The sequence below is a fragment of the Myodes glareolus genome, chromosome 14 (assembly GCF_982192425.1).
Source record: "Myodes glareolus chromosome 14, mMyoGla1.1, whole genome shotgun sequence".
Lineage (NCBI taxonomy): Eukaryota > Metazoa > Chordata > Mammalia > Rodentia > Cricetidae > Myodes > Myodes glareolus.
Window position 1 is genome coordinate 38776294 of NC_142039.1, and position 26158 is coordinate 38802451.

At 39.4% G+C, this 26158-nt stretch overlaps 1 protein-coding gene across 1 annotated transcript in view; it reads left to right on the top strand.

The window, feature by feature from the left end:
- The window catches only part of Aoah (acyloxyacyl hydrolase), a 196278-nt gene that overhangs the window by 30948 nt on the left and 139172 nt on the right, over window positions 1-26158 (top strand). The window contains exons 3-4 of the mRNA XM_087896443.1: window positions 13782-13848; window positions 21908-22007. Of these exons, the coding sequence (XP_087752569.1) occupies window positions 13782-13848; window positions 21908-22007 (167 nt within the window). The remainder of the gene's footprint in view (window positions 1-13781; window positions 13849-21907; window positions 22008-26158) is intronic.

Here is a 26158-nt window from a genome sequence, read left to right on the forward strand (position 1 = left end):
CATTTACCTAAAGCATCCTCCATTATCTGGTGACACTAAAAGAAAACAGTACAGACTATAATGAATAGAAATGTACTTGGCGTCTTGGATGCCCAAAGTTCAAGTGCATGAGTCAAATGTCATCCTTCCTTCTGTGTCATCCCATAACATGACATTAATCCATCTGCAGGAGCAATAACCTCTGATTAGGCTCTAGATCCCAACATTATGGTATGAGGAGTAACTTCCTGTCACGGAACCTATAGGGATGCATTAGAACCACAGTTTCCTATCAAAACTTCTATGTCTAGGCTGGTCACCACTTGGGTTGCAGTGACACTTGAGATACCATCTCATTATAGCCCTCTGGGTACCTCTATCTCTTTACTAGAGGTTTTGCGTATTTCTGCTCCATATTCTCCCATGTCGAGTGTATAATTTATCTCTGGGAGGATCCTTTCTTTTCTCACATCCACCATGGCTCCAAGGCCTCCTGAGTCAGCATCAAGGAATCCAGGTGAAAAAAGAGATTTCTCAGAAGGGGCTGCTCTGAATGAGATCCCTGCAGTCATTCACTTTGAGTGGAGCAAAACAATCATAGAAACATACTCACAGTGCTTCTCATCAAACCCAAGGAAGATGGGCTTTCTCTGCCTCTCAGCCAGTAATGCAAGTTAATCAAAGAACACAGTAATGTTGCTTTTTAAATTGCTGTGCTCCAGGCTAAGCTACTTAAACATTAGCGTGACTTTAAACATTTCCAAACTGCTTTCCACCTCACTTAATAATGACCCTTTGTTTAAAACTTCCTTAAGCCATGCAAAACTACAGTAAAATCAACCAACGAACACGACCACATTTTCTTTTATTTATTTTTATTCTTTTACTTTTTTTGAGTCAGTGTTTTTCTATGTAGCCCTGTCTGCTCTGTAATTTGTGAAGTAGAAGAGGCTAGCCTCAAATCCAGAGACCCACCTGCCTCTTCCCCCTGAGCACTGAGATTAAAAATGTGCAGCCCAATGACTGGCATGGCCACCTTTACAGATAAAGAAGACAAAGTCTGTGGAAGAGAAGCCACTTCCCTGAGGTCTGAGTTCAGTGAGCTGATGCTAGAATCCAAGTCTCTTGAGTTAGGTGACATCTGAATATTTTAACCCTCTCCACAATAGTAACCCTCAAGAGGAGGAACATGGGCAGGGAGGAAAGTGGATTTTGACCATTTTATTGATTTAAAATCCACATGCATTACAAGTCGCTGGTTAAAAATGGAACCATATGTTCAGAGATGTCATCTATCCCCATTGATTCGAATGTTTTCATTACAACAGTGTTTTGGTTATTGTTCAATTGCTATGAAGAGACATTATGGCCAAGGCAGTGCTCATTAAAGGCAGCCTTTAATGGGGTGCTAGCTAACAGTTTCAGTAGGTTAGTCCAGCACACAGGGACGGCACCGGAGCAGGAGCTGTGAGCTCTGCATTCTGATCTACAGTCAGGAAGCAGAAGGATGGGGGGGGGGGGGGCGGCAGATAGGCAGGCAGGCAGACAGACTTTCAGACATACAGAGAGGGCTTCTAATGGGCTTTTGAAACCTCAAAGTCCACCCCCAGTGACACACTTCCTGCAACAAAGCCATGCCTACTCTAACAAGGTGACACCTGCTAATCCTTGTAATCCTTATCAGTCAGCTGACTTTCTGGTAATTTAGCATCAGATACATAGGCCTATGGGAGCCATTCTTATTCAAACTACCACAACCTTAAACTACACATCCCTTAGCTATGTGCTCCAATTCCCATCCTCCCGACCCCTAAAATCCATTCATCTACTTCCTGTCTTTTACATTTATCTGTTATAGATATTTTATATAAACTGACTAATACAGCGTTCAGTCTTTTGCGATCAATACCCTTTGACTAACACAGTGGCACAGTGTTTTTTTCTATTTGCATAACTTTAAGCATGTCTTACTTATTAAATTCATATCACTTGTATCAGAGCTTCATTTCTTTTTATATCTGAATAGTATTTCACTGTATAGACATCAGCATTTTGGTTATCAGCTTGTTAGTGAATGAACATTTGAAGGACTGGAATAAACAAAGCTGCTATCGATGGCTGAATACGTATTCTCAGTTCTCTCTGGTTTCCATGTAGGAGCAGAATTTCTGGATCCCAGTTAAACTGTCTCAACTCTATGCTAAATAATTTGAGGAACCTTGAGACTATATTCCAGAGAAGCTGCACCATTTCACATTCCACTACTGTTTGAAACTTTTAGTTGTTCTTCACTTTCAACACTTATCATCACTTTTTATTTAGCGCCAAGGAGGAGGGAGCTGTATCTAACTTAGGTTTGGATATAGACAAGCATATCTTCCCTTTGAAGGACGTGTTGCATATTTATGTACTATTAGAAAACCGCATATTTATATGCTTGCCGTATTTTTAATTGTACTATTTGTAATGGTTTAAATACAAATACTGCAGTTACCCCGAGGAGTTCAGCGGCAGAAATGCTCCACTGAGTGGCAGCGGGCAGCAGGCAGTGGGTCCTGAGACCACCGTGGTCCACAAAGGCAGCCTGGTCCTATGAAGGAAGTCACATGGCGGGTGAGAGATGGATAGGCATGCCATGCAGAGTGACGTTGGATATTTATTTGGTGGATTATGGAAGGGAAGGGGAGAGGGGAGAAAGGGGGAGAGCAGAGAGAGAGAGAGAGAGAGAGAGAGAGAGAGGTGGGGAGGGGGAGGAAAGGTACCACAGAAGCAGCTACCTCTCTAAAAGAGAGACAGAAAAAAGGAGGGACTCAGACTGGAAGCTGAAGATCAGCTTGCCTCTGTGGAAGGTGGGGGGCAGGTACAGGGACGTGGCTTGTCTCTTAAAGGGGCAGGACAGATAATTACACTATTTATCTTTATTGTCAAAGTACATATTAAATATTCATCCAGAAACTCCCATCCCATTTATATTCAGCTCACCTACTCATCTTGATTATTCTTAAATTGTTCATTAAACAAAATTAGCCTCCAAAGACAGTGCGACAGGGTGTCCATTTATTAGTTTTCCAGTGTATGGATCTCTGATAACAGTTAAATGCAGATCCTAGAGGATCTTGAGTGTTACCAAACTCCTGTAAATAATGCTTGTCATGGCGTTAGAGTCAACAAGGATAAGAGAACTTCGTCTTTCTTTTTTGTTTCCCAGACAAACACTACTATCAGTCAATCTTGGGATCCATCTTCCCTCAAAACCATGCATTCTGGGAAAATTTAAAGCCTTCTGACCATTTAACCCGCTTCAGCAAGAGAATGGAGTCAAGGATCCTTTCCCTTTTATTCATCAGCCTTTCTGATTGCTGCCCTAAACTGCTGTTAGCTAGTAATCCGGTGGATTCCAGCTCTAAACCCTGCCAAGACATTGAGGAATCTGGATAGGAAGGCTTCCCTGCTTTGACAGTTAGAAGAGAGGCTTGTCACACAAACCCTGCATCATTGGAGCAGCTTTCAAGGACAGAATCTTCCCTTCTTTTATGTACAGAGAAAGAAATAGCTTTGAAAATGGACATTTGTAACTCTTGCAACCAGGAAGTCATGATGCAGGCGTGGGGGGCAGGACAAAGCTTCTGAAGGCAAGGAAGAGACATTTAGTTGGCAGAACAGATAGGTAAGAATTGAGAGAGGTTGTGCTGACAAAGAGTTTCCACTGTGAGAAGTAATAAATCAAAGCACTGGGACTAATTAAATTAGCTGATCATTGTCCAGGGAGTGAATTCTCTGAGGACTGCTTTAGGGGGATCATTCTCACAGTTCCTGGGAGTTTCTGATTCTCTTACAATGTACCTAGGGAATGAACAGTTTTATCTGACTTAAAATTTCTCCCAAACAGCCACCATGACTCCAAGATAAGGCTGTCTCAGAGTGGGAGAGAATTGGTTATAGACTCCTTACATCTGGATGAACGTACGTGCTCTGTTTATCTAAAACAGAGAATTGTAGACTTCTTCAACCCAAAAGAGTCCATGATTATCCACCCGCAAGCTGTCAGTTTTTGGAATATTGTTATGCCCAGATCACAGAGTTCCCCCAAAACCAACTAGGAGACCAAGTCCTGTATGTCAAAGCAAAGAACCTTTATTCTTACTAAAATTTCCAGGCACAAGTGAGAAGGAAACACGGAACATGCAACAAACCCTCTTAGGGGTTTATTAGAGGGGCATTACAGGCCTGGGGAATCGGTGTGCAGAGAGAGAGAAAGATAGAGCGTCCAATTTTTTTAAAAGCTGCCTAGCGCTTGCGCACAGGGGGTTGGCATGACTATGTCCTACGCAGATGATGGACTCACGCATGAGTGCAAGGACTTAGCTGAGTCATTGTGGACATTATCACGAATGAGCGCAAGGGCTTCGTGCGTCATAGTGGATGTAACCATTCATGAGCAATGAGCGCACGTGGATCACGTGGGACCTTAATATTCAGGTCCCTTTAATATTCACGTACCCTTTAATATTCAGGTACCTCTGCCCAAGGGACTGTCTGTACGTTCTTGGCTCCAGAACCCAGAATTATCAGCCTTATGTGGCTGAAATTATCACACTTACACAAGTGTGCAAACTCAGACTCTCCATGTGGCCAACATATTGGAATGATCTGTGAGCCCCAAACTCGGCTGGAGTTGGGTTTTTATAATAGCAAAGGTAGGGGTGAGGGATTTCTAAGGTTCTGGTCCTGGTGAAAAGCGATGGGTGTGTGCTGGCAGGTGGTCCTAACTACAATGGTTGGAATGTTAGGAATCTCCTTTGGATTTTCCTGGAACCTGGGGCTGCATGCTGTGGCAGCTGTGCGGCCTGGGTCTCACGTACAGCCAGGCTGCCCTGGGTCGTGCAGTATCATTTGTCAAATTTCCTCACCGAAATTGTCTTGACACACTAATGCCTTGTGTTCAGGGTTTCCAGTCTTTAATTCTATTTTATTGGCCCACATGGCTTCCATTCTAATACCACATTATTTTTGCTACTATAGTTTTGTATGTTTCAAGTTGGGAAGTATGAGTCTTCTTTGTTTTTCTTTTAAAGATTTTTTTTCTGAGCCGGGCGGTGGTGGTGCATCCTAGCACTCGGGAGACAGAGGCAGGGGATCTCTGTGAGTTCGAGGCCAGCCTGGTCTACAAGAGCTAGCTCCAGGACAGGCTCCAAAGCTACAGAGAAACCCTGTCTCGAAAAACCATAAACAAAACAAAACAATGACGACAACAACAACAAAACCACACACACACACACAAAAAACACAAAAACTATTCTGATTCATATGGTGGTTAAGAACAGCTGATAAATTTCTGAAGATGAATTAGGATTATTTTGGAAATGAATTAGGATTATTTTGGAGATGGCATTGAAGTTGTAGATCGGATTAAGAAATATTGCCATCTTAATACCATTAACGAATTGATCCATCAACAAAGTATGTGCTTTTGTTTATTTAGTCTTATTTAACTTCTTTTAGTAATATTATTTTAAAGAATACATTAACATGCTTTTAAGAAAGTGTCTCATACAGTAGCTCAGGTATTCTAGAACTTACTGTGTAGCACAGATTAACCTCAAAATTGTAGTAATCCTCCTGCCTCAGGCTTGTAAGTGCTGGAACTGCAGGTGTAAACTCTACAGCAAACTGTTTTGTATTTTTTGTCAATTTTATTTATTTTTTATTTTGTCAAATTTATTTCTAAGTATTTAATTATTTTTGATGCTACCATAAACAAAACAGTTTTCTTAATTTCATTCTTATTTCCTTAATTCTGCAGAACAATTCATTTTGCATTATTGATTTTGTATCATGCAATGTCACTACATTCATTTGTTAGTTCTCATAATTTATTGATGGATTCCTTAGAATTTACTACCTACTTGTTGATAACAACTGTATAATAGTTTTTTTTGTTCTTTTTAATCCTTTTGTTCTTTAGAATCTGAATACTTTGTATTTATTTTGCTTGACTAATCCTTCTGGCTAGATTTTTTAATGTAATGTTGAGTAGAAATAGTGATGCAGACATTCTTGTTTTGCGAAAGTATTCTGACTTTTGTCATTAAATATCATGTTAGTAGGGGAGTTTTGTAAATAGCCTTTACCAAATTGAAGACTTTCCCTCTTATTTCTAGCTAGGTTTTGGTAAGGTTCTTTTACAGGAGTGGGGGAAGTGGTATTACGCAGAAGTATAGTGTTCCGTCAAATAACTTCTGCATCTATTAGATGATCAAATGAACTCTGTCCTTTATTGATGTAGTGTGATATGATAGTTGATATTAAATGTAGTGTGATATGATAGTTGATATTAAATTTAGTGTGATATGATAGTTGATATTAAATGTAGTGTGATATGATAGTTGATATTAAATGTTATACCTGGCATTCTTGGGACAAATCTTACTTGGTGAAGGTACAACTTTTTTTCTATATTGCTGGGTTTGATTTGCATTGTTTTGTTAATGATCTTTGGGGTTATATTTATAAAAGATTTAGGATATATTTTTTGAAGGGATGCATTTGATACTAATTCCCAACCATTCTGTGTTTTGTAAAAGATCTGATGAATTCGTAGAATTTACTAGTAGAGCCTTCTCATCCTTTTAGACCTTTCTTTGACAGAGTCTTAGATTACTGTATCAGTTTATTTATGTGCCATTTGTCTATTTATTCTCAAGTCCAATTTAGCATTTTATGTCTTTCTGGAAATCTTTCTACTTCATCTAAGTTTGTTGCTTTGCTGCCATGTACCTCCTTGCAGTGCTCCATTACAATTCTCTACTTCATTAAGCTCAGTGTCCGTGAGGAATTTGGGTCTAAATGTCCACTTCAAAAGCACAACCTTATTGTAAAACACAAAACAGTGTTAATAAATATTTATTTTGATAGAAAAGAATTAACCTTATTTAGCAAGAAAACTGACATACTAGAACATTTTCTTACTTAGGGTTTTATTACTCTAAAGAGACATCATGACCATGGCAACTCTTATAAAGGAAAGCATTCAATAGGTCCTGAATCACAATTTCCAGGTTTAGTCCATTATCATCTTGGTGGGAAACATATTAGCACACAAGCAGACATGGTACTGGAGAAATAGATGAGAGTTCTACATCCAGATCAGCAGACAGCAGAAAGAGAGAATGAGACACTGGGCCTAAGTTGAGCATCTGAAACCTCAAACCCCATCACCAATGACACACTTCCTCCAAAAAGGTCACACCTACTAATAATACTACCCCCTATGGGCATTTGGGGGCCTTTTCCCCAAGCGACCATAGTTCCCTACTTTTATTTTGCTGTGGCTTCACCCTCCCAGTTAGACCCAGGTCCCCTAGTTTGAGATCCAGTTTGGCAAGATTATACTTTTCTGCCAGGGTTCCATTTCTTCCAAGGACAGCTTCCCTGTCCATAGATCTAAGTTTAGCTACTAGGGTTCCACTGTAGGGCCACAAGGTGGAAAAATGGAGTTAACATGTTACATGGTGCAGATGGACCCATCCACCAAACTTCCCTGTGTTCCCAGAAGGCAGGAGGAGTTTCTATTGCCGCGATTAACCAATACGTGAAAAGCAATGCAGGAAGAAAGGATTGATTTGATTTATTGTTCCACATCACAGCTAATCAACAAAGGAAGTCCTGGCAGCCATTCACTTTAGGAACCTGGAGTCAGGAACTGAAGCAGAAGCCATGGAGTAACATTGCTTATTGCCTTGCTTCCCATGGTTTCCTCAGTCTGCTTTCTTATATACAACAGGAACACCTGCTCAGGGACGGTACCACCCACAATAGTCTGTGACGGTTTGCATACAAATACCCCCACAGGCTAATAGGGAGTGACATGATTAGGAGGTGCAGCCTTGTTGGAGTAGGTGCGGCTTTCTTGGAGGAGGTAGGGAGCAGGCTTTGAGGGCTCAAATGCTCAAGCTAAGTCTAGTATGACATTCACTTTTTCCTGCCTACTGATCCAGATATGGAATTCTCAGCTACTTCTCCAGCACCACACGTCTGCCTACATGCCACCATGATAGTAGACTAATCCTCTGAAACTGTAAGCCAGCCCCGATTAAATGGTTTCCTTTATAAGAGTTGCCATGGTCATGGTGTCTCTTCACAGCAATAAAACCCAAACTGACACATGCATCAAACATTAATTGAGATAATGTGCTACAGTGGTCCATAAAGGCAAATATGATGGAGGCATTTTCTCAGTTGTGGGTCCCTCCTGTAAAATGATTCTATTGTGTCAAGTTGCTTAAAAACAACAACAAAAAAAAAAAAAACAGCTAGCACAGAGGATATCTTCTTAATAGGCATGTGTATGCATTGTCTGTGTTCTTAGACATTGATTCTATTTAGCAGCACCTTTGAGAGAGGGTCTTCTTGTTCAAGACCAACCTGGTCTTCAAGAGCAAGTTCCAGGACAGACTGAGAAACCCTGACTTCAAAAACCAGAAGAAGAAAAAAAAGAGTTGAACTCTTCCCTCAAATGAGTAACAAAAGGAATACAAGCCATGGTTCTTTTTTAACTCCAAAAGATATCTTTTAAAAATTTTCTTTAGTTTTTTCATACAGTACATTTTGATCTTTTTATTTCTTCTTCCCCAATTTCTCACAGATTCTTGCTGCTTTACTACCCATGCAATTACATGTTCTTTCTCAAAACAAAACAAAACAAATAGGTAAAACTACAAAACAGTTCAAAAAAGAAAATTAAGACAAACTTATAAAAAGAAAATCAATATGATTTTTTTTTAAAATGACAAAACAAAATGTGCGCACACGCACACACTCATAGGGACACACACACACACGAAATGTAATGTCTGTTTTGTATTGAGAAACTATTTCTGGTTAAACTTTCCAATTGTTAAACTGCCCAGTGAAACTCCTCTGGAAGAAATTGATATTCCTTTTCCCAGCAGGTATCAATTGCAAATAGCTTTTCAGTTAAGGTTGAGGCTCTGTTTCTACTTCCCCTTCTCCTTGCTGTGATTCGGTCTGTCTTGAATCTCTACAGGCCTGTGTGCTTTCACAGTCTCTGCATGTGCCTATGTATATAGGTTCTCTTGTCCCTGGAAGACAGTTTCCTCAGAGTCACCCACCACCTCTGGCTCTTACAATCTTTCTGCCACCTCATAGATGAGGGGAGGAGTTTGAGAAAAACATCTCATTTAGGGTTGAGTGTTCCAAGTTCTCCCACTCTCTGCATGTTGTCAAGTTGTGGGTCTCTGAGTTAATTGCCATCTATTGCAAGAAGTTTCATTCATGAGTACTGAGTGGTGCTCTGATGTGGGAGGTGCTTCTGTATATGTGTTGCTTTTACTGGTTAATGAATAAAGCTGCCTTGGCATATAGCAGGGCAGAACAAAGCCAGACCGATATATAGAGATATAGAGAGAGTAGGCGGAGTCAAAGAGATGCTATGTAGCCACCAGAGGACAAAGACACTCCCGCGCACCTGTGCAGGTGAACTATAAGCCTTATGGTAAAAATGAAATAATAAAAATGGGTTAATTTAAGATGTAAAAGTTAGTTAGAAATACGCTTAAGATATTGGCCAAACAATATTGCAATTAATACAGTTTCTGTGTAATTATTTTGGGGCTGGGCAGTCAGGAAATAAATGAGCAGCCTCCGCCAACCGTGCTCTACTCAATGTGTATAGCAATAAGTCACTAGGTGTCTTTTGATTTCTACATTTATTTAGCATATTAGTAATGCTGGTTTCCCTCATGCCTGTGTTCTATGTAATGTTGAGTTCATCTATCATGTAGTGGTTTTATATCATGGAATGAGCCTTAAGTCCTGTTTTTTTAAAAGGTGGTTGATTAGTCCCTCAACATTTGTGTCATTTGTGTCACACTGCATCAGTGTATCCTGCAGGCAGGTCACTGTTGTAGGTCACAGGTTTCTTTGCTGAGATAAAATGATTACTTTTTTCCTCTTTTCCTACACCAAAGTAAGAGTTAAACTTTTCATTGGAGGCCAGCTCAATTTCTCCATGTTTGACGGCATAGGTGACTTGCTGTTTCACCAACAGAGTCTTATCATCAGGTTATGGAACATAACCAATAACCTTGGAAATAACCTGTGATGTTTGGAGGAGAATCAATGGGACCCCTTTGGCCAACAACTCAACAAAATGTAACTCATTCCTGTCACTAGAAATTTTACTTGGTGCCATAGTCTAGTTGGGGCTCTGTCTCCCCTACTATACACTCACTCCCTTTACCTTCCCTTCGAATATGTATATTATTTATGAAGTTTCTGCAGTAGTAGATTCCCATGTGGCTTTTCAGAAAAGGCTTAATGTTAGTCCCTCTTCATATTTCCTCTTTTGTCCTGCACTCCATTCCCATTGCTGTTTAATCCTCCTAATCTAGTTCCCCTTTCACCTACTTATAGCACTATACTCTATTACCCTTTCCTTGGAATATCCCCTCCTTCCCCTTGGTCCCTTGCTAGCTACCTAACCTTCATGGTTATTCAAATTGAAATACACACATCTAAAGTTTAAAAGCTGACATCCACATATAAAATAAGAGATTCAATATTTATCTTTGGGGGATAATTGTTTCTAGTTCCATCCACTTATTTCAAAATTTCATAATTTAAATTTTCTTAATAGCTGAATAATATACTATTGTAGAAATGCACCACATTTTCACTATCCGTTTATCAGTTGATGGATATCTAGGCTGTTTCCAATTGCTGGCTATTATGAATAGAGCAACACTGAACATGGGTGAACAGCTATTTCTGTATCAAGATGCAAAGTCTTTTCGGTATATTGCCCCTCTTGGTATGCTCTTTGGTATAGCTGGGCTTGTGGTATATCAATTTTCAGGTTTTTAAATACTGATTTCCATAGTGGTTTTCAGCTCGCACTCCTACCAGCAATGAATAAGTGTTCTTCTTTCCTGTCAACCTCACCATCATGAGCTGTCATTTGTTTTATTGATCTTAGCCATTCTGACTAGAGCAAGAAGAAATCTCAAAGTGGGTTGAATCTGCCTTTTCCTCATGGCTAAGGATATTGAAGATTTTTTTTTTTTGCTTTTTAGTCATTTGTGTTTAAAATTTTGAGAACCCTGTTTAGTTCTGTATCCCATTTATAAACTGAGTTATTTGTTTTCTTGATGTGCAGATTTTGAGTTCTTTATATTTTCTAGATATTAATCCTCTATCAGATGAGTAATTAGCAAAGATTTTTCCCATTCTATAAGTTGACCCTTTGCTCTAATGATGTTGTTATTTGGTGTACACAAAGTTTTTAAGTTTATGAGGTTCCACCTTTTAATTGTTGGATTTAATGTCTGTGATATAAATGTCTTCTTAAGAAGGCCCTTTGCTGTACCAATGAGCCCAAGCCTATACTTTCTCTTCTAGCAGGTTCTTATGTTGAGGTCCTTGATCCACCTGGGTGATTTCTGTGTAAGGTGATACACGTAAGATTTCCAGTTTTCCACATGCAGCTCCTGTTTTATCATCATCATTTGTTGATGATGCCATTTTTTCTTCTATGTGATCTTTTGCTTATTAAAAATCATGTGTGTATGAGTGTGTGGAATTTTATCTTGGTCTTTAATTCAATTCCATCGATCAATGTGTCTGCTTTTATGCCAATACCAGGCCTTTTTTTATATTACCATAGCTCTACAGTTGGAATTGGGATAGTGATGCCTCCAACAGTTCTTTTGTTATTCAAGACTGTTTTAGCTATCCTTTGGCTTTTTGTATTTTAAGATGAAAGTGAAGCTTTTTTTTTCCCCCTTCAATCTCTTTGAAGAATTGTGCTGGAAATTTTTATGAGAATTGAATCGAATCTGTAGATTGTTTTTGATAGGCTGGCCATTTTCACAATATTATTCCTACCGAACCTACCAAGGAAAGGAGGTATTTCCATCTTCTAGGGTATTCTTCAATTCATTTCTTTAGTGTCTTAAAGTTTTTATTATGTAAATGATGTACTTGTTCAGCTAGAGCTATCTCAAGACATCTTATTTTCTGAAGCTATTGTAAAAGGTAGTTTCCCTAATTTCTTTCTTAATATGCTTGTCAATCAAGAAAAGAGATCCCATTTCAGCTAACCATTTGTTGGGTCCATGGGGGTTGTGCAAAGATGGGGACAGACCATCAAAGTCAAATAAACCAGAAGCAAACTTTATTCCAGAAACTAGATTCCAGGAAAAAATTAAAAAATTAAAAATCTCCATGGGGCACACAAAGCTTATCAGCTAGCTGAGACCACAGCCAGAGATGGATTTTGTAAGGCTGTGGTTACTGAACCCACCTTTTTTTTTATAGTAGGGGCACCAAGCATTAGGTCTGAACAAAGAATTTTTCACCATCTCGAGGTCAAACTCGGATCCGGATTGCCGTGCTTTACAATTTTTATTAACAGAGTTTTTTCAGTTAAACTAGTGCTTGTTCTTAATCTGTTGTCTTCCTTGGTACTTCCAGGTAGTGTTTACAGAAGCTCTGTGCTCTCCCCTTTGATGCTGCCACTTTCACATAGCAGGGATAACGCATAACCCAGAGGTCATATATCTATCTTCCAACAGTTGACTCAGCTCATATCTGTAGTTAATTAAGGATGACCGGGTGTTAGGCTCTCAGTTTGCAGAGAGATGCTTTGGCCTTGTAAATAGAGCTATGGGTTGTAAAGCAGAGAAACCCACTGTTAGTAGTTAATAATCTTTAAGCTGCTGAGAAAGCTGCTGACAGTCTGTTCTCATTCTCCTAGGCTTACAACTTTATATTTCTTTATTTCTACATTCTTATTTCTGGAATCTACGTTTTTACATTCTTATTCTTGGATTCTTCATTATTCTGATATGTCTTGATGTAAGGAAAGAAAATGAAATCTATAATTTCATAGCAAACCAATGCTCTTCAAGCATCTGCAGAATATTTAACAGGAAATGTGACGCGCTTTCTGACCAGCAGGAATGGACAATCACAAAATCAAGAATCCTTCTCAATCATAATTTATTAGAGCTCCTTGATTGAAAGGGGGAATGGGGAACAGGGATGAGAGAGAGAGCGAAAAATCCAAAGACAGCCGCTTTTCTAGGGTGAGAGGCTCGAATGCTGATTGGTTGATGCCATTCTACTAGGACCCAAGGCCACGGGACAGGTCAGGAGACCGAGTCTCTTGAAATGCAAAACAAGGCTCTGAGCACACCGGCCTAAGGCGGCAACATCAAAGGATATGTATACCTCCAGGCTGTAGGACTATCTCGCCAAGGTGACATCCTGGCGGCGCCCTACAGCTCCCCCTTTTATTGTCTTTAAGAGCAATAAGGCAAAACTATTTTCCAATCTGGTCCCCACCTCATGATGTGTGGACTGATTAAAGAAAAGAAAAGCAAGACACACCCTTCCCGTGCAATGGGACAACTATTTTTATGGATTTGAGTATTTTGCCTATGTGCGTGTCTGTGGATCATTCTGTACCTGATGCTTGGGGAGTCCAGAAGTGGGCATCTGATCCCCTGGATTTGGAGCTACATACGGTTGTGAGTCACAATGTGGATTCTGGGAACTGAACCCAAGTCCTCTGGAAGTGTAACCAGTGCCCTTAACCTCTGAGCCATTGCTCCAACTCCTAGATATGAAATTTTAATAACCACAGTAACTTTGAAATTACCAAAACCCTTGAAACTAGTACTTAAATTAATTGTTACTCATTCAGTCTTATTATTCATAAACACTGACACCTGTTCTAAACTTTGACAATTAAATATATTCTATTCACCTTTTTTCCTTAGAAAAACTCTTCTTGAAAACCACCTGCTATTTATTGGTTCAGATGTTTGGACCAGACATCATCAAACTGTGAGTATGACATAGGAATCTGACTCAGTTGCTAGCACAGGGCAGAAGGCAGCTTTCTTCTCATTGGAGAAGGGCTGGCCCAGCTCTTCCTGTCACCATTGATAGAGGGAAGCTGACACCAGATTCTGACATCAGATTCTGATGCTGTCATTCCAGTAGAGGCTTCTCTAGAAGCACAGTGTGAAAATCCGACTCCTTTTCTCTCCAAGCACCTTCCATGCAGGATTTACAGACAGCAACAACAAATAACCCTGCACTATCCACTGACGTGGTGACTGACCCTGTCTCTGAGCTCTCAGTACTGGCCCTGCTCTCTCCCAATGGCTTCCACCCCTCTGTTCTCCAGGTTTTCTAACCTATTTTCTCCTAGCCCCTCTATGTTATCATGATCTGTTTGTTTTCTTTCTTATTCTCTTCCTTCTGTGTTGACCAGTCTTTGCAGCACTGGATAAGATGAGTCATATTCCCTGCCCCAGGAAATAAGATTTTTCACTGAATGGAAGTAGACTTTCAGTCTTCTTCCCCCAGTATGAGAATTTTGGAGGAATTTCCATTGTTGAGATCCACTTTCTAATAGTCTGATAGTCAGATTGGGGGACACAAGAATAGCTTAATTTCTGCCAGGCTTACATCCTTACTTGGTTGTCTTATGTTTATGACTTAGTTATTTACTCAGTCCTTTGAGTTATACAACAAGCACCCAGGCCTATGCCCACAAACAAACTCTGGGACCATGATGATCAACTGAGTCTAACCTTACAGTCTCTCCCTTTTACCTTTTACATCCCCATGAACATCCTAAGTTCTGTATTCATCCTTCCCTCCATGTACTTTTATCATATATGAAGAGATAGATAGATAGATGATAGATAGATAGATAGATAGATAGATAGATAGATAGATAGATAGATAGATAGATTGCCAGCAAGATGGCTTAGCCAGACCACCCAAGTTCTGGGATCCACGTAAAGGTTGAAGGAGAGAACTGCTTCCACAAAGCTGTCTTCTTACCTCCATACCTGTGCCATGACACCCCCTATATATCATGTGTATACATATAATAATAATAATAATAAAAAGATATATACATATATAGTGTGTATTATTACAGTCTTGCAAAATATATATTTTTAGCTCTCAACATGGTGTCACATTTTATATATCCTTTCATCTGTGCCCCTGAAGTGTGAACTCTAGCACACTCACTTGGGGCGTGTGATGCTGAATTGTATTTCTAGGGTATTGTTCACGTGTTTTACAACTAATGGTCGTACAGGTTGTCCTCTGGATCCCTTCTTGTATATAGTGCTCTTCTGAATATTCCTATAATAAATGTGTGCTTAGCCCAAGAGTTGAATGTATAGTGGTGAAGCTTAAAAGACATTGTCACCCTCTAAAGTAGTGTGGCCTAGAGCCAGAGAATTTTAAAGACAGAAGTTTAGAGTCATACATATCTGTGCTCTTCATGTGTAAAAGTGTCTATTAATACTGAACTTATCTATTACAGAAATGGTTTATTCTGGATTCTGACTGTGACAGGTACCCTATCCTTTACTTTAAACCTCAAGTATTGTCATGGTCTATGAACTGAAGTCAGGCCTATGGATTTGCAAGTTTTTCTTAAAATCAAAATCTTCCAATACAGAAAAAAATAGTGTCTTTAAATGCAAACCTAACTATGGCATTCCTTTTTATTAAAATTCTTTAAATTCTACACTTCCTTCTTAGGACTGCTGGCCCCATCCACAAGATTCTTCATGAACTTGCCCTGGTGTCCCTTCCATATCCATCCCTTGCCATATCTTAGCATATTCCACGGCGATTTTCTTGCACTACAGGCAGGCGTTGCCTAAAGATTTTTGGCAGTTGTTTCCTGTGTTTGATACATATTAAACCTATATCCAGATACATTACTCTACTTCTTTGGAGCTCATATACAGGTCACCACTTCTGAAAGCTTCCCTGATCCTCTCCAAGCTAATATGGACATTCCACTGCTACCACATACAAGCAAATTCACACACACACACACACACACACACACACACACACACACACTCCCATATGCACATAAAAGTATGCTGTGCAAGCCTCTAGAATAGCACTTAAGACATTTGTTTACAATTTAATTACCTCTCTACTTCTGAGATCCTGCTAAGTCAACCGCTTTCAAAAGTCTAGGACAACATTTTACTCATTTTGTGTGTAATTTCAGGTATTCAGAAAAATCCTGACTATATGTCAAAGAAAGAAGGGTGGAAAGGAGGTTGAGGAAGGAAAGAAGCAGAGCTGGATGGAGGATAGGCTGTCTTGGAGTAAGACAGATGCAATGAATGGTTCTGCCCACCACTTGTTTATCCATAAAGGTCTAGCACCCTGTCATTGCCAGCACCCTCCTCTCACCAGCACCCTGTCAGCTCCGGGGCTGTATTAGTGTAAGCACCCTGTCAGAGCAGCAACCTGTCAATGCCAGTACCCCGTCAGGACCAGCACCCCGTCAGAACTAGTATCCCATCAGTGCCAGCACCCCGTCAGGACCAGCACCCCATCATCAGCTCCATGCTGCTAGGGATCTTTCCTTACATGCGTCCTCCTCTTGCACCTTGTTTTAAGTAGTCCGAAGCAGCTTGAAGTTGCTTGCCCTTAAAATGACAACCTCTTGATTTAATTTTACTTGAATAGCTGCCTTCTGATATGAAATGGATTTCCTGACCTGGAGGCCATTTCTTCTTTTATCTCATACTAGTCAGCTCTCAATAATTCATGAACTAATTATGTAGCAATTACATTTCCTATCCACAGCCATAGCCATAGGATTCTGTAAAGAGAGGGAACCGGAGAAATAAGACATTCCCTTTAAACTCACCATCAGTGTCTGACCTGTCTGAACTTTTGTAACAAAATACCTGACACTGGAAATTTTGGAAACAACAGAAGTTTACCACTCAGAGATCTGAAGGCTTGGAGCACAAGACCAAGGAGTCAGCAGATTAGATGCCTGATAGGTTCACTCTTAAATTCATACACTCTGCCTTCCTTTTGCAAACACACAAGGTAGAACTGGAAACAAGTTATGTGGATCTCCTTTCGAAAGGGGCGTGGATCTCATCCATGAGCAGAGAGCCCCACAAATGCATATAAGTTTTGGAAGAACAAGCATCTAGTGTTGTTGGAGGCTGTGAGTTCATTCCCCGCAGCTGCTCAGAACCAAATTAACCACAAAGAATCTATATTATTTGCAATATATTTTGGCCAATAGTTTTAGTTTATTGCTAGCTAGCTATCCTCAGCTAACCTATCTCCATTAATCTGTGCATCACCATGAGGAGGTGACCTACTGGCAAAGTTTTGGTGGCCTCCGGCAGAGGCGTCTGTATTCTGTGGTGGCTACATGGCTTCTCGCTGACTCTGCCTACTCTCTCTATATATCTATTCCAGCCTGGCTATATTCTGTTAAGCCACTAGCCAAAAGCAGATTCTTTATTAACCAATGTCAATAAAGCATTCATAGCATACAGAGGGGAATCTCATATCAATTTAGATACCTAGAAGAGGTTATCTAGGTAGAAATCCATCCTAACCAGGATTCAGGTGAAAAGTTCTCTATCTGGTCCTGACCTCCAGTATTCTCAATGCTGCTTCAGAAAATCTAGCTCTGGGGCCACTAAGCATCATCTTGCCTCCCTCTAAATCCCTGTGTGGGAAGTTCAGTAGCTCTCAGAGATTAGGAAAGGACAGCATTTTCATAAGAACATTAAAGAGCAAAGATTACAACAATTATCATATGATTTAAGTATAATGGCTTTTATTGACATCAAAAATACAAAATATTATAACTACTTTTTTCACAATAAAATTACAGAATTGACTAGACTCAAAATAAATATAGTGACTCACACCTGTAGTCCCAGCTCCTCCAGGGCAAGACAAACTCTCCTTCTGTGAGTTCAAAGCCGGCATGGTCTACATTTCAAGTTCCTAGTCAACCAAGATTACACCATGAGAACCTATTTTTTTTTAGAGAGAGAGAGAGAGAGAAGAAAATAAAAGTTCCACGATATCCCTCAGAATGGGAGATGCCAAAATCATGAAGGTGATTTTCCCAGGGTAAGGCTCACCAACTGCAATGTAAATGTGGTGACCCCTGTGATTCGCTCAAATGTGGGAAATCTAATTGCAGAATTTGAGAAAGTGAAAGGCCATATTTACCTCTTCCCTGTTACAAAAAAATATAAATAATTTTTAAGCTTGAAAAATCGTAAGTTCACAACAATAGAGTGAAATAAAAGAGTGAAACTAAATCTTTGGAATGAGGTAGGCTTCCTCCCAACTCCACTTGCCCTTCACTAGCACAGTTAGCGCCCTCTTTGAAAGAGCTTCTGTATGCTCACCTCTGGCTCTTACACTTTTTTGTGTCCTCTTCTGCATAGGTCACTGAACCCTGAGGGGATGGGTTTGATCCCAGTTAGGACTGAGCTTTTGACTGGTTGTTTAGGTCTCTGTGTTGATTCCCATCTACTTCAAGAAGCTTTTCTCATTAGGACTGAGTGATGCTTTGACCCAATGTTAGTAAACGTGTAATAGAAACATTAAATGTAAATGGCCTTAGCACATGAATTGCAGACTAACTGGTTCCAACTAACAATTTTCTCCATGAAATTCACAAAACTTGGAAGTATGTCCAAAAATTGAGAATTAATGGTTGGAAAACAACCCAACAAACAAATAGAAACTGAATCTAAACTGGTCTAATTCTCATGTCTGCTAACATATACTACAAACCAAAACTAGTCAAAAGAGGCAAAAATGGTCACTGCATACTAATAAAAAAATTCATCAGATGATATGATTATTATAAATATGCATGCACCGATTCATGGGGACCGCATTTTTTTGTGGCATAAAAGGCCACTTGTATCCTAGCAAATCATTATTGAAGGCTTCAAACACCTCACTCTCATATCTAGATATGAGTCTTCAAAATTAAAAATCAGAAAAGAAAGTTAAGAACCAAAGTATACTACAAACCAATAATATTTAGTAGATATTTATTGAACATTCCATGCAATAAGTAGAAAGTAAATGTTATTCTTAGAGACACATAAAATGCTCTCCAAAATTTCTCACAATAGAATCCATAAAGCAAGCCTCACACTATACAAAGTAATTGAAATAATTCCTTACAAAACCACGGTGGAATAAGTCTGAAAAGTAATAACAAGGCTAATAAATCTCAGACAATACATAAATACCTGAAGACTGAACAATATAGTTTTAAATGAACTGTTTGACATGGAAAAAATCAAGGAGGATTTTGTTGTTTTTGTTGCTGTTGTTTTTGTTTTGGCTTTTCAAGACAAGGCTTCTCTCTTTATCTTTGGTGCCTGTTCTGGAACTAGCTCTTGCTCTTGTAGACCAGGCTAGCCTTGAACTCACAGAGATCTGCCTGCCTCTGCCACTGGAGTTTTGGGATTAAAGGCATGAGGAACCACCACTTGGCTAAGGAGGAGTCTTTTAAATTCCTGAATCAAATGCAAATAAAAGTGAAGCCTACCACAATCTCTGAGATACACACAAGGTATCCTAAAAGGAAAGTTTGTGCCTCTAACTCCAAAAATAATCTAATGATATATCTCAAAGCTCTAAAAAATTAGAATCCAAACAATATACAGGAAAAACACACACATGCATGCACACGCACACACACACGTACACATATACGCACACATGCGCACACATCATGGGAGAAATTAATGAAAGAGAAACCAAAAAAACAAGCAACATTATTCAGTGTTGGTTCTTTGAAAATATTAGTGAGAGTGCCAAATCTGTAGCTAAACTATCCAAACGAAGGAGAAGGAACAACCAAATTAATCAATGACAGACAAACATTCCAAAGAAGTTTGAAAGATCACTAGAGAATAATTTGATAACTTACATTCCAAGATGTTGAAAAACCTAAAAGCAATGGTTAAATGCTTTTTATCTAAATGCATACTACCTACCGAAGTTAAAGCCTATGGACACAGTTGAAATAGACCCATAACAAGATTGGGGCAACTATTAAAAACCTCCTCCAAAAGAAAATCTCAGAACTAGACAGATTCAGGTTGAATTCTGTAAAACCTTCAAGGAATATCTAAAGCAAACCATTTTCAAATATCATCTGTGCTCCAGTGGAGTTGAATAGACTCCAGTGTCTGAAGATTTCCTCAACAAACCTCACATGTACCATATTGGTCTCGTCTATATTCTGGAGACTCTGTTGCATCTTGGTCCTCACCTCCACCACTTCATGCACAGCCTACTCATGAGTCTGTGTCCATAATCTGTCCCATTGTCTGACCTTGGTGTCTTTCTAAGGTGTTGCTACAACTCTGTGACTCCTTAGCTCTTATGTTGTGCATGTGAACAATGCCAAGTTTGGCTACCAATTTAAAATGCAGCCAGCTCTCCTGCACCACAGATGCAGCAGCCCCTAAGTAGATGGCTGGACCTAGAGAATTACTTCCCTGGTTTGCCTTTTTTCCATCACGTAACCTGAAGTCTCTATATTTTCAGATGCCTTCTTTTTAAATGAACTTGCTTTGCTATGCCCTGGAGCCTTTAATATATAGGGTTCTGATTCCTTTCCTGCTGCCACTAGGAAACTCACAGCTTATTTTCAAGAGTGCTAATCTAAGAACTAAAGAGGCTTTGCTCACAACCACCTTGTCGTCACCCACACACTTTTGCATGTTTGCCAATCCAAATATTTTTCATAACATTCTGCTTTGAACTCTAAACCTCACTAAATGCAGACAGAAATAACCATGTCACCGTCTAAATGAAATAATGACATCTTCTTCACCAAACAATGTATTTCATTACTTTTGAATTCAGCCTCACTCAGAGTTTTAGGGGATGAACAAAATAAAGTCAGGTTAGTTGGCATAATATACAAGAAATGACCTTTAACCTTGGTTCAGGTAGTTCTAATTTATTCCTCTGTATAAACCTTATAGAGTCCTTTCTGACTCACTCTGCTTTCTATGTGCAGTATTGTCATCTGAACTCTTGTAAGAATTACTCATTATTCTCTGTTTACAGCTCCAATCTCTTCCCCATTTCTGCTGTAAACGAGTTCAGAAGGCCTATGAGCCTTGCCGTCAGGAAGTCACAGTAATGAACTCTCAGTAACAATTGTCAGTATTAGCCACCTTTCTCACTTCTCTGACCAAATATCTGGCAAGAAGAAACTAAAAAGAAAAGTAATTGTTGGGCTCATGATTTGAGGGAAGTTGATTGCTTTGGTGAAAACATAAGTGAAGGTCACCTGCATTGTCATTTAATAAAGGAGAGGGTGATTAGTGCTCAGAAAGCTTGAGAGAGAGAGAGAGAGAGAGCTCAGAAAGCTTCCTCCTTTCTCTCCTCTCATTAAGTCTGGACCATTAGCCCATCAACTAGTACCACTGAGGTTCAGCTCTCTGTGATGCCCTTATGAAGGATGCTTCTCCTACATCATTTTAAGTGTACTAAACTTGACAAAGAAGATGAGCCATCACATGTTGTTTTAGCTCCTTTGAATCTAATCATAGCCACAGTATTCCATAAAAGAAACACATCAGCAGTAATATTTTTCTTCCATAAGAAAAAGATATATGATTTGGATTGTATCTAAGAAAATAATCTTAAGGGTGTAAATGTTTATATAGTAAAGTAGTTTTTCTATTAGATCCAATAAATTTCAACATACTATTCCCATCTAATCATATCCTTTCTTTTTTCCTTTCCTGATTGTTTTCATGGCTTCTCCTGAAAATAACCCAGTGTTCTTCTGAAAGGCAAACTCATAGCTCAGGGACTGTGTTCCTCCCTGTCCTTAGGACCTTATGCAAGAGGCAGGAGGGATGAGTATGGCTGGAAAACACAATGCAGTAGCTGTGCTGGCTGAAGCTCTAAGGCCGGGTTGTGAGGGCATCGGAATCCATTCTGGGGATTTAACTTCCTTTGATAGTGCTTCTGCTCCTTGATGCCTGAGAGATCTTAATAGCTTTTGCTTTGCTCCATTTCCCACCAGACTCGGTGAAGCTATGAATGCTGATGTGGTGTGCCACGCTCTGAAATTTTGCAAGCAGGATGCTGCCCAATCACGGTGTCATCTCTACCCCCTTCCCCAGGTGAGCGGGTTCTGCTCTGAATGCCACTTTTCAATGGGCTTTAGGCCCTTTGGAAATGTTATAAAGGGAGACCCAGCTTCATTTGCTCAGTGGTTTGTGAACTGGAAACTATAGAGTCAATGCTGGAATCTGCATTATGAAGGAAATCATGTTGTATTTATCTTTGTGAGCTGGGTTACCTACACTTAGTATAACTTTTCCTGTAAATTTTATGATATATTTTTTCATTATAGCTGAATAAGATTCTGTGTATGTATGTACCACATTTCCACTCTCCATTCTTCAGCTGATGGATATCTAGAATGATTCTCTTCCCTACCTGTTGTGAATGGAGGTGCAATGAACATGGATGTACAGGTGTCTCTGTGGTAGGGTATACAGTCCTTCAAGTAGATGTCCAAGAGAGTTATGACTGAGTAGATCTAGTTCTGGTGTTCTGAGGAACCTTTAGAGTGATATCCAAAGTGGATGCACCTGTTTACAGTCCTACCAGCAGTGAATCAGGGTTCCCTTTTCTTCACATCCATGACAACATTTGTTGCCACTTGTATCCTTGGTGATGGCCTTTCGTTCTGATTGGGATGAGATGGAATCTTAAAGTAGTTTTAACCATCAGTTCCCTGGTGGCAAGGGATACTGAACACTTTTTAGAATGTTTCCCAGGATTTGTAATTTCTTTTGAGAACTCTTTCATATTCTTTTGAAATTGGGCTTGCTTTCTTAGAGGTTTTTTTTTTTTCCTCCAGTATATTCTGGTTACTAATTCTCTATAAAAGGTATAAGTGACAAATAATTTCTTCTTTGAGCTGCATCTTCACTAACCGTGCCCTTTGTTATGCAGAAACGTTTTAGTTTCATGAGACCCCATCTGGAAAGATTGCTTTTTCCTATGCTACCAGAGTTCTATTCAGAAAATTCTTACTTGTACAGACACATTGAAGCTCATCTTCTACTCTTTCCTCTAGCCATTTCTGGGTATCAAGTCTTACACTGAAGAATTTGATTCATATATAGTTAGGGTTTTCTCAGGGTAATATATAGGAACCAAGTTTTATTCTTCCAAATGTTGATGCCCAGATTTCTCAGAATCATTTGGTGAAGATGCTGCCTTCTCCAGTGTATACTTTTAGATTATTTATCAAAAATCATTCAGCTATTGTTCTGTAGACATATTTCTGGGTACACTGTTCTATACTATTGATGTGTAAGTTTATTTTTGTGCCAGTATAATGCTGTTCTCATTACTAGGACTCGGTAGTATAATTTAAAATGAGATGTGGTGATGCCCACCACAGTGTTCTCTTGTCCAGGATTGCTTTAGGTATCCTTGGTCTTCTATGTTTCCATATAAAACTTGTCATTGTCTGTGAAGAATTTCCCTGGGATCTTGATTGAGAGATTATGTAATCTGTATATTTCTTTTTTTTAGGAAAACCATTTTTATAATATTGATTCTTCAATCCATGACTATCGTGGGGAGGGGGACGTCTTGGCATCTTCTTTTATCTTCTTCCATTCTTTCTTCAGTGTCTTAAAGTTTTCATTGTAAAGGTCTATAATCTCCTTGGCTAGGTTTATTTCCAGATACTTTATTTTTATTTTATGGTTGATAAGAATGGAATTGTTTTTTACTGGTTTCTTTTTCAGTATGCTTGTTCTTGCTATGTATGAAGGCTACTGATATTTATATATTAATTTGTATCCTACTACTTTGTTGATAGTGTTTATCAGATGATATCTCTAATTACTTGGCATAAAATGATTTCATCTTGCTTCATTTTTGATTCTTCCTCCCATGCTAAGAACGTCTAGATTCTTCTATTAACAATAATCTTGAACTGGATTGATAGTAGATAAGAGAATCAAATTAAATAGAGAAATCAGGGATTTAAATATATCTTATCCCTCAAAAACCAAATGAGACACTCCTTCAGGACAACCAGTTCATCTCAGAATGACTGGAACATTCCAGGGATCAGCACTAAAAATACCATATCCTAAGAAAACCTATTTAATTGGCTTCTCTCATTTGAATTTCAGTGTCCTTACCCATGAGTATAATAAGATACCACCCTCCCAAAGCTTCCTAAGTAAAGCAAGAAAATATATATACAATGATTAGCACAATACCTACAATGCACATACACCTATAATACATTAAAATATGGCTAAAATGATATCTATTTAGATTATTGTCAGTATCGTGATTATTTGAGGTGATTTTTAAAGAATCTCCTGTATCATATCATTTTAGGCAACTTTTAGTTGAACTGTGGTCAGACAAGACTATAAATGTTGACATAATTCTATCTACATGCTGTAGATCAGAGTACAGTATTAAACTAAGGTTCACAGTATTGATTTTCGTGAGCTTCCTATTCAAATAATTCTTTACCCCTTTCCTTTGAATTATGATTTCTCTGTATTAATAACAGGTTTGGGTTTTAAAATATTTTATTTATGTTTGAATGAAGTCACCTATAATACTTTGTGACTTAACCAATGTATATTAATTTTATGCCTAGAAATATTAAACATCAGAAGTTGGGGAGATAGCTCAGTTGGTAAAGCACTTGGCTCACAAGAATGAGGACCTGAAATTTGACCCCAAGGACCCATGTATAAAGCTAGGCCTGATGGTACAGATTTGTTATACTTGCTCCTGGGATGCAGAGACAAGGGAATCCCTGGAGCTTGCTGCCCAGCTGACCTCACCTCACCAATGACTTCCAGGTCGGTGGGAAATTGTTGCGGTTTCTCTTGCAATGACAAAGAACAAAAGAAACTTGGGAAGAAATGGATTCATTTTATCGTGAAGTTAGCAGTACAACATCCAGAAAATTCACAGTAGAAAGGCAGGAGCCTAGAGGCAAGAACTGAAGCAGATGCAATGGAGGAATGCTGCTTCCTGGCTTTCTCCCCACCTGCTCAGGGTGGGACTACCCACAATGGTCTGGACTCTTCCACATTAATCTTCAGTCAAGATAATGCCATCGATCTGCCAGCAGGCCAATCCTATAGAGTTATTTTTCTCAATTAAGATTCTTTCTTTCAATATGCTCCTACTTTGTATCAAGGTGACATAAAATCTATCCACACAGAGACCCTGTCTCAAAATAAACAATGCGGTCTGCATCTGAGGGGAGAAACCTAAGGTTGACCTCCACTCACCCCATCGCTAACACACACACACACACACACACACACACACACACACACACACAGGGAGAAGGGAAAGTAGGGAGAGGGGGAAGAGAGAAAGAGAGGGAGAAAGATTGGGAGGGGGAGAGAAAGAGAGATGGAGAAATGCACACATTCAAGATATTAAATATCACAAACTTGTCTTCTTGAGAGGAAAAATGGAGACAAGTGCACAGGGGACATATTTCATGCTTCTTCAGTAATTGACTGTCAATGAAATTTTTCTAATTCCTCCCGAGAAGCTGTAGATTCCACTGATTTCTAGAAAAGTTAATTTTAAGTGAAAAGAATTCCAGTGGTCAAACAGCATGTGGATCATGTCTCACCATAATTGCTACTTGATATCGGAAGGAACTGTGTCTCTGTGTAGGAAGGCAAACATGTTAGTCCACCTATCATCATTATGACAAAAGGCCCCAGAGAGGAATTTAGAATTAGGAAAGGTTCACCTGGACTTATGTTCAAAGGTTTCAAACCATGATCACTTGGCTCTGTTAATGAACTTGTGATAGGGCAAGATGTCAAGATGCAGTCATATGGGGGAGGGCACAAAGCAACTCTTAGGGTGACACAGAAGCAGAGAGCAGGGGCCAGGAGGAAGGTTTACTCCGCCAGAGACCCGCTAGAGCCTGCCTGGTGGCTGTTCATCACTCAGCAGTAGCATATCAAGTTATGAACTCATCAATAAGTGGACTCGATGATGAAGTCATAGTCCCGTGGCTCAGTCACTTCCCCAAATCTTCATCTCTGAACCTTTCCTTGGGGACAAAGCTTTCAACCGACAAGGCTTTGGAGACATTTCTGATTTAAATCATGCCAGCAGGTGATTTGGGTTTTAGTAACACAGCCACAAGCATCATGCTGTATTTGCATCATATCCACAGCTGACCACCCAGGGCTCAGCTTTGTCCAATGGCAAACAGCCTTCCTGGTTTAAGCAAACTCTGCAG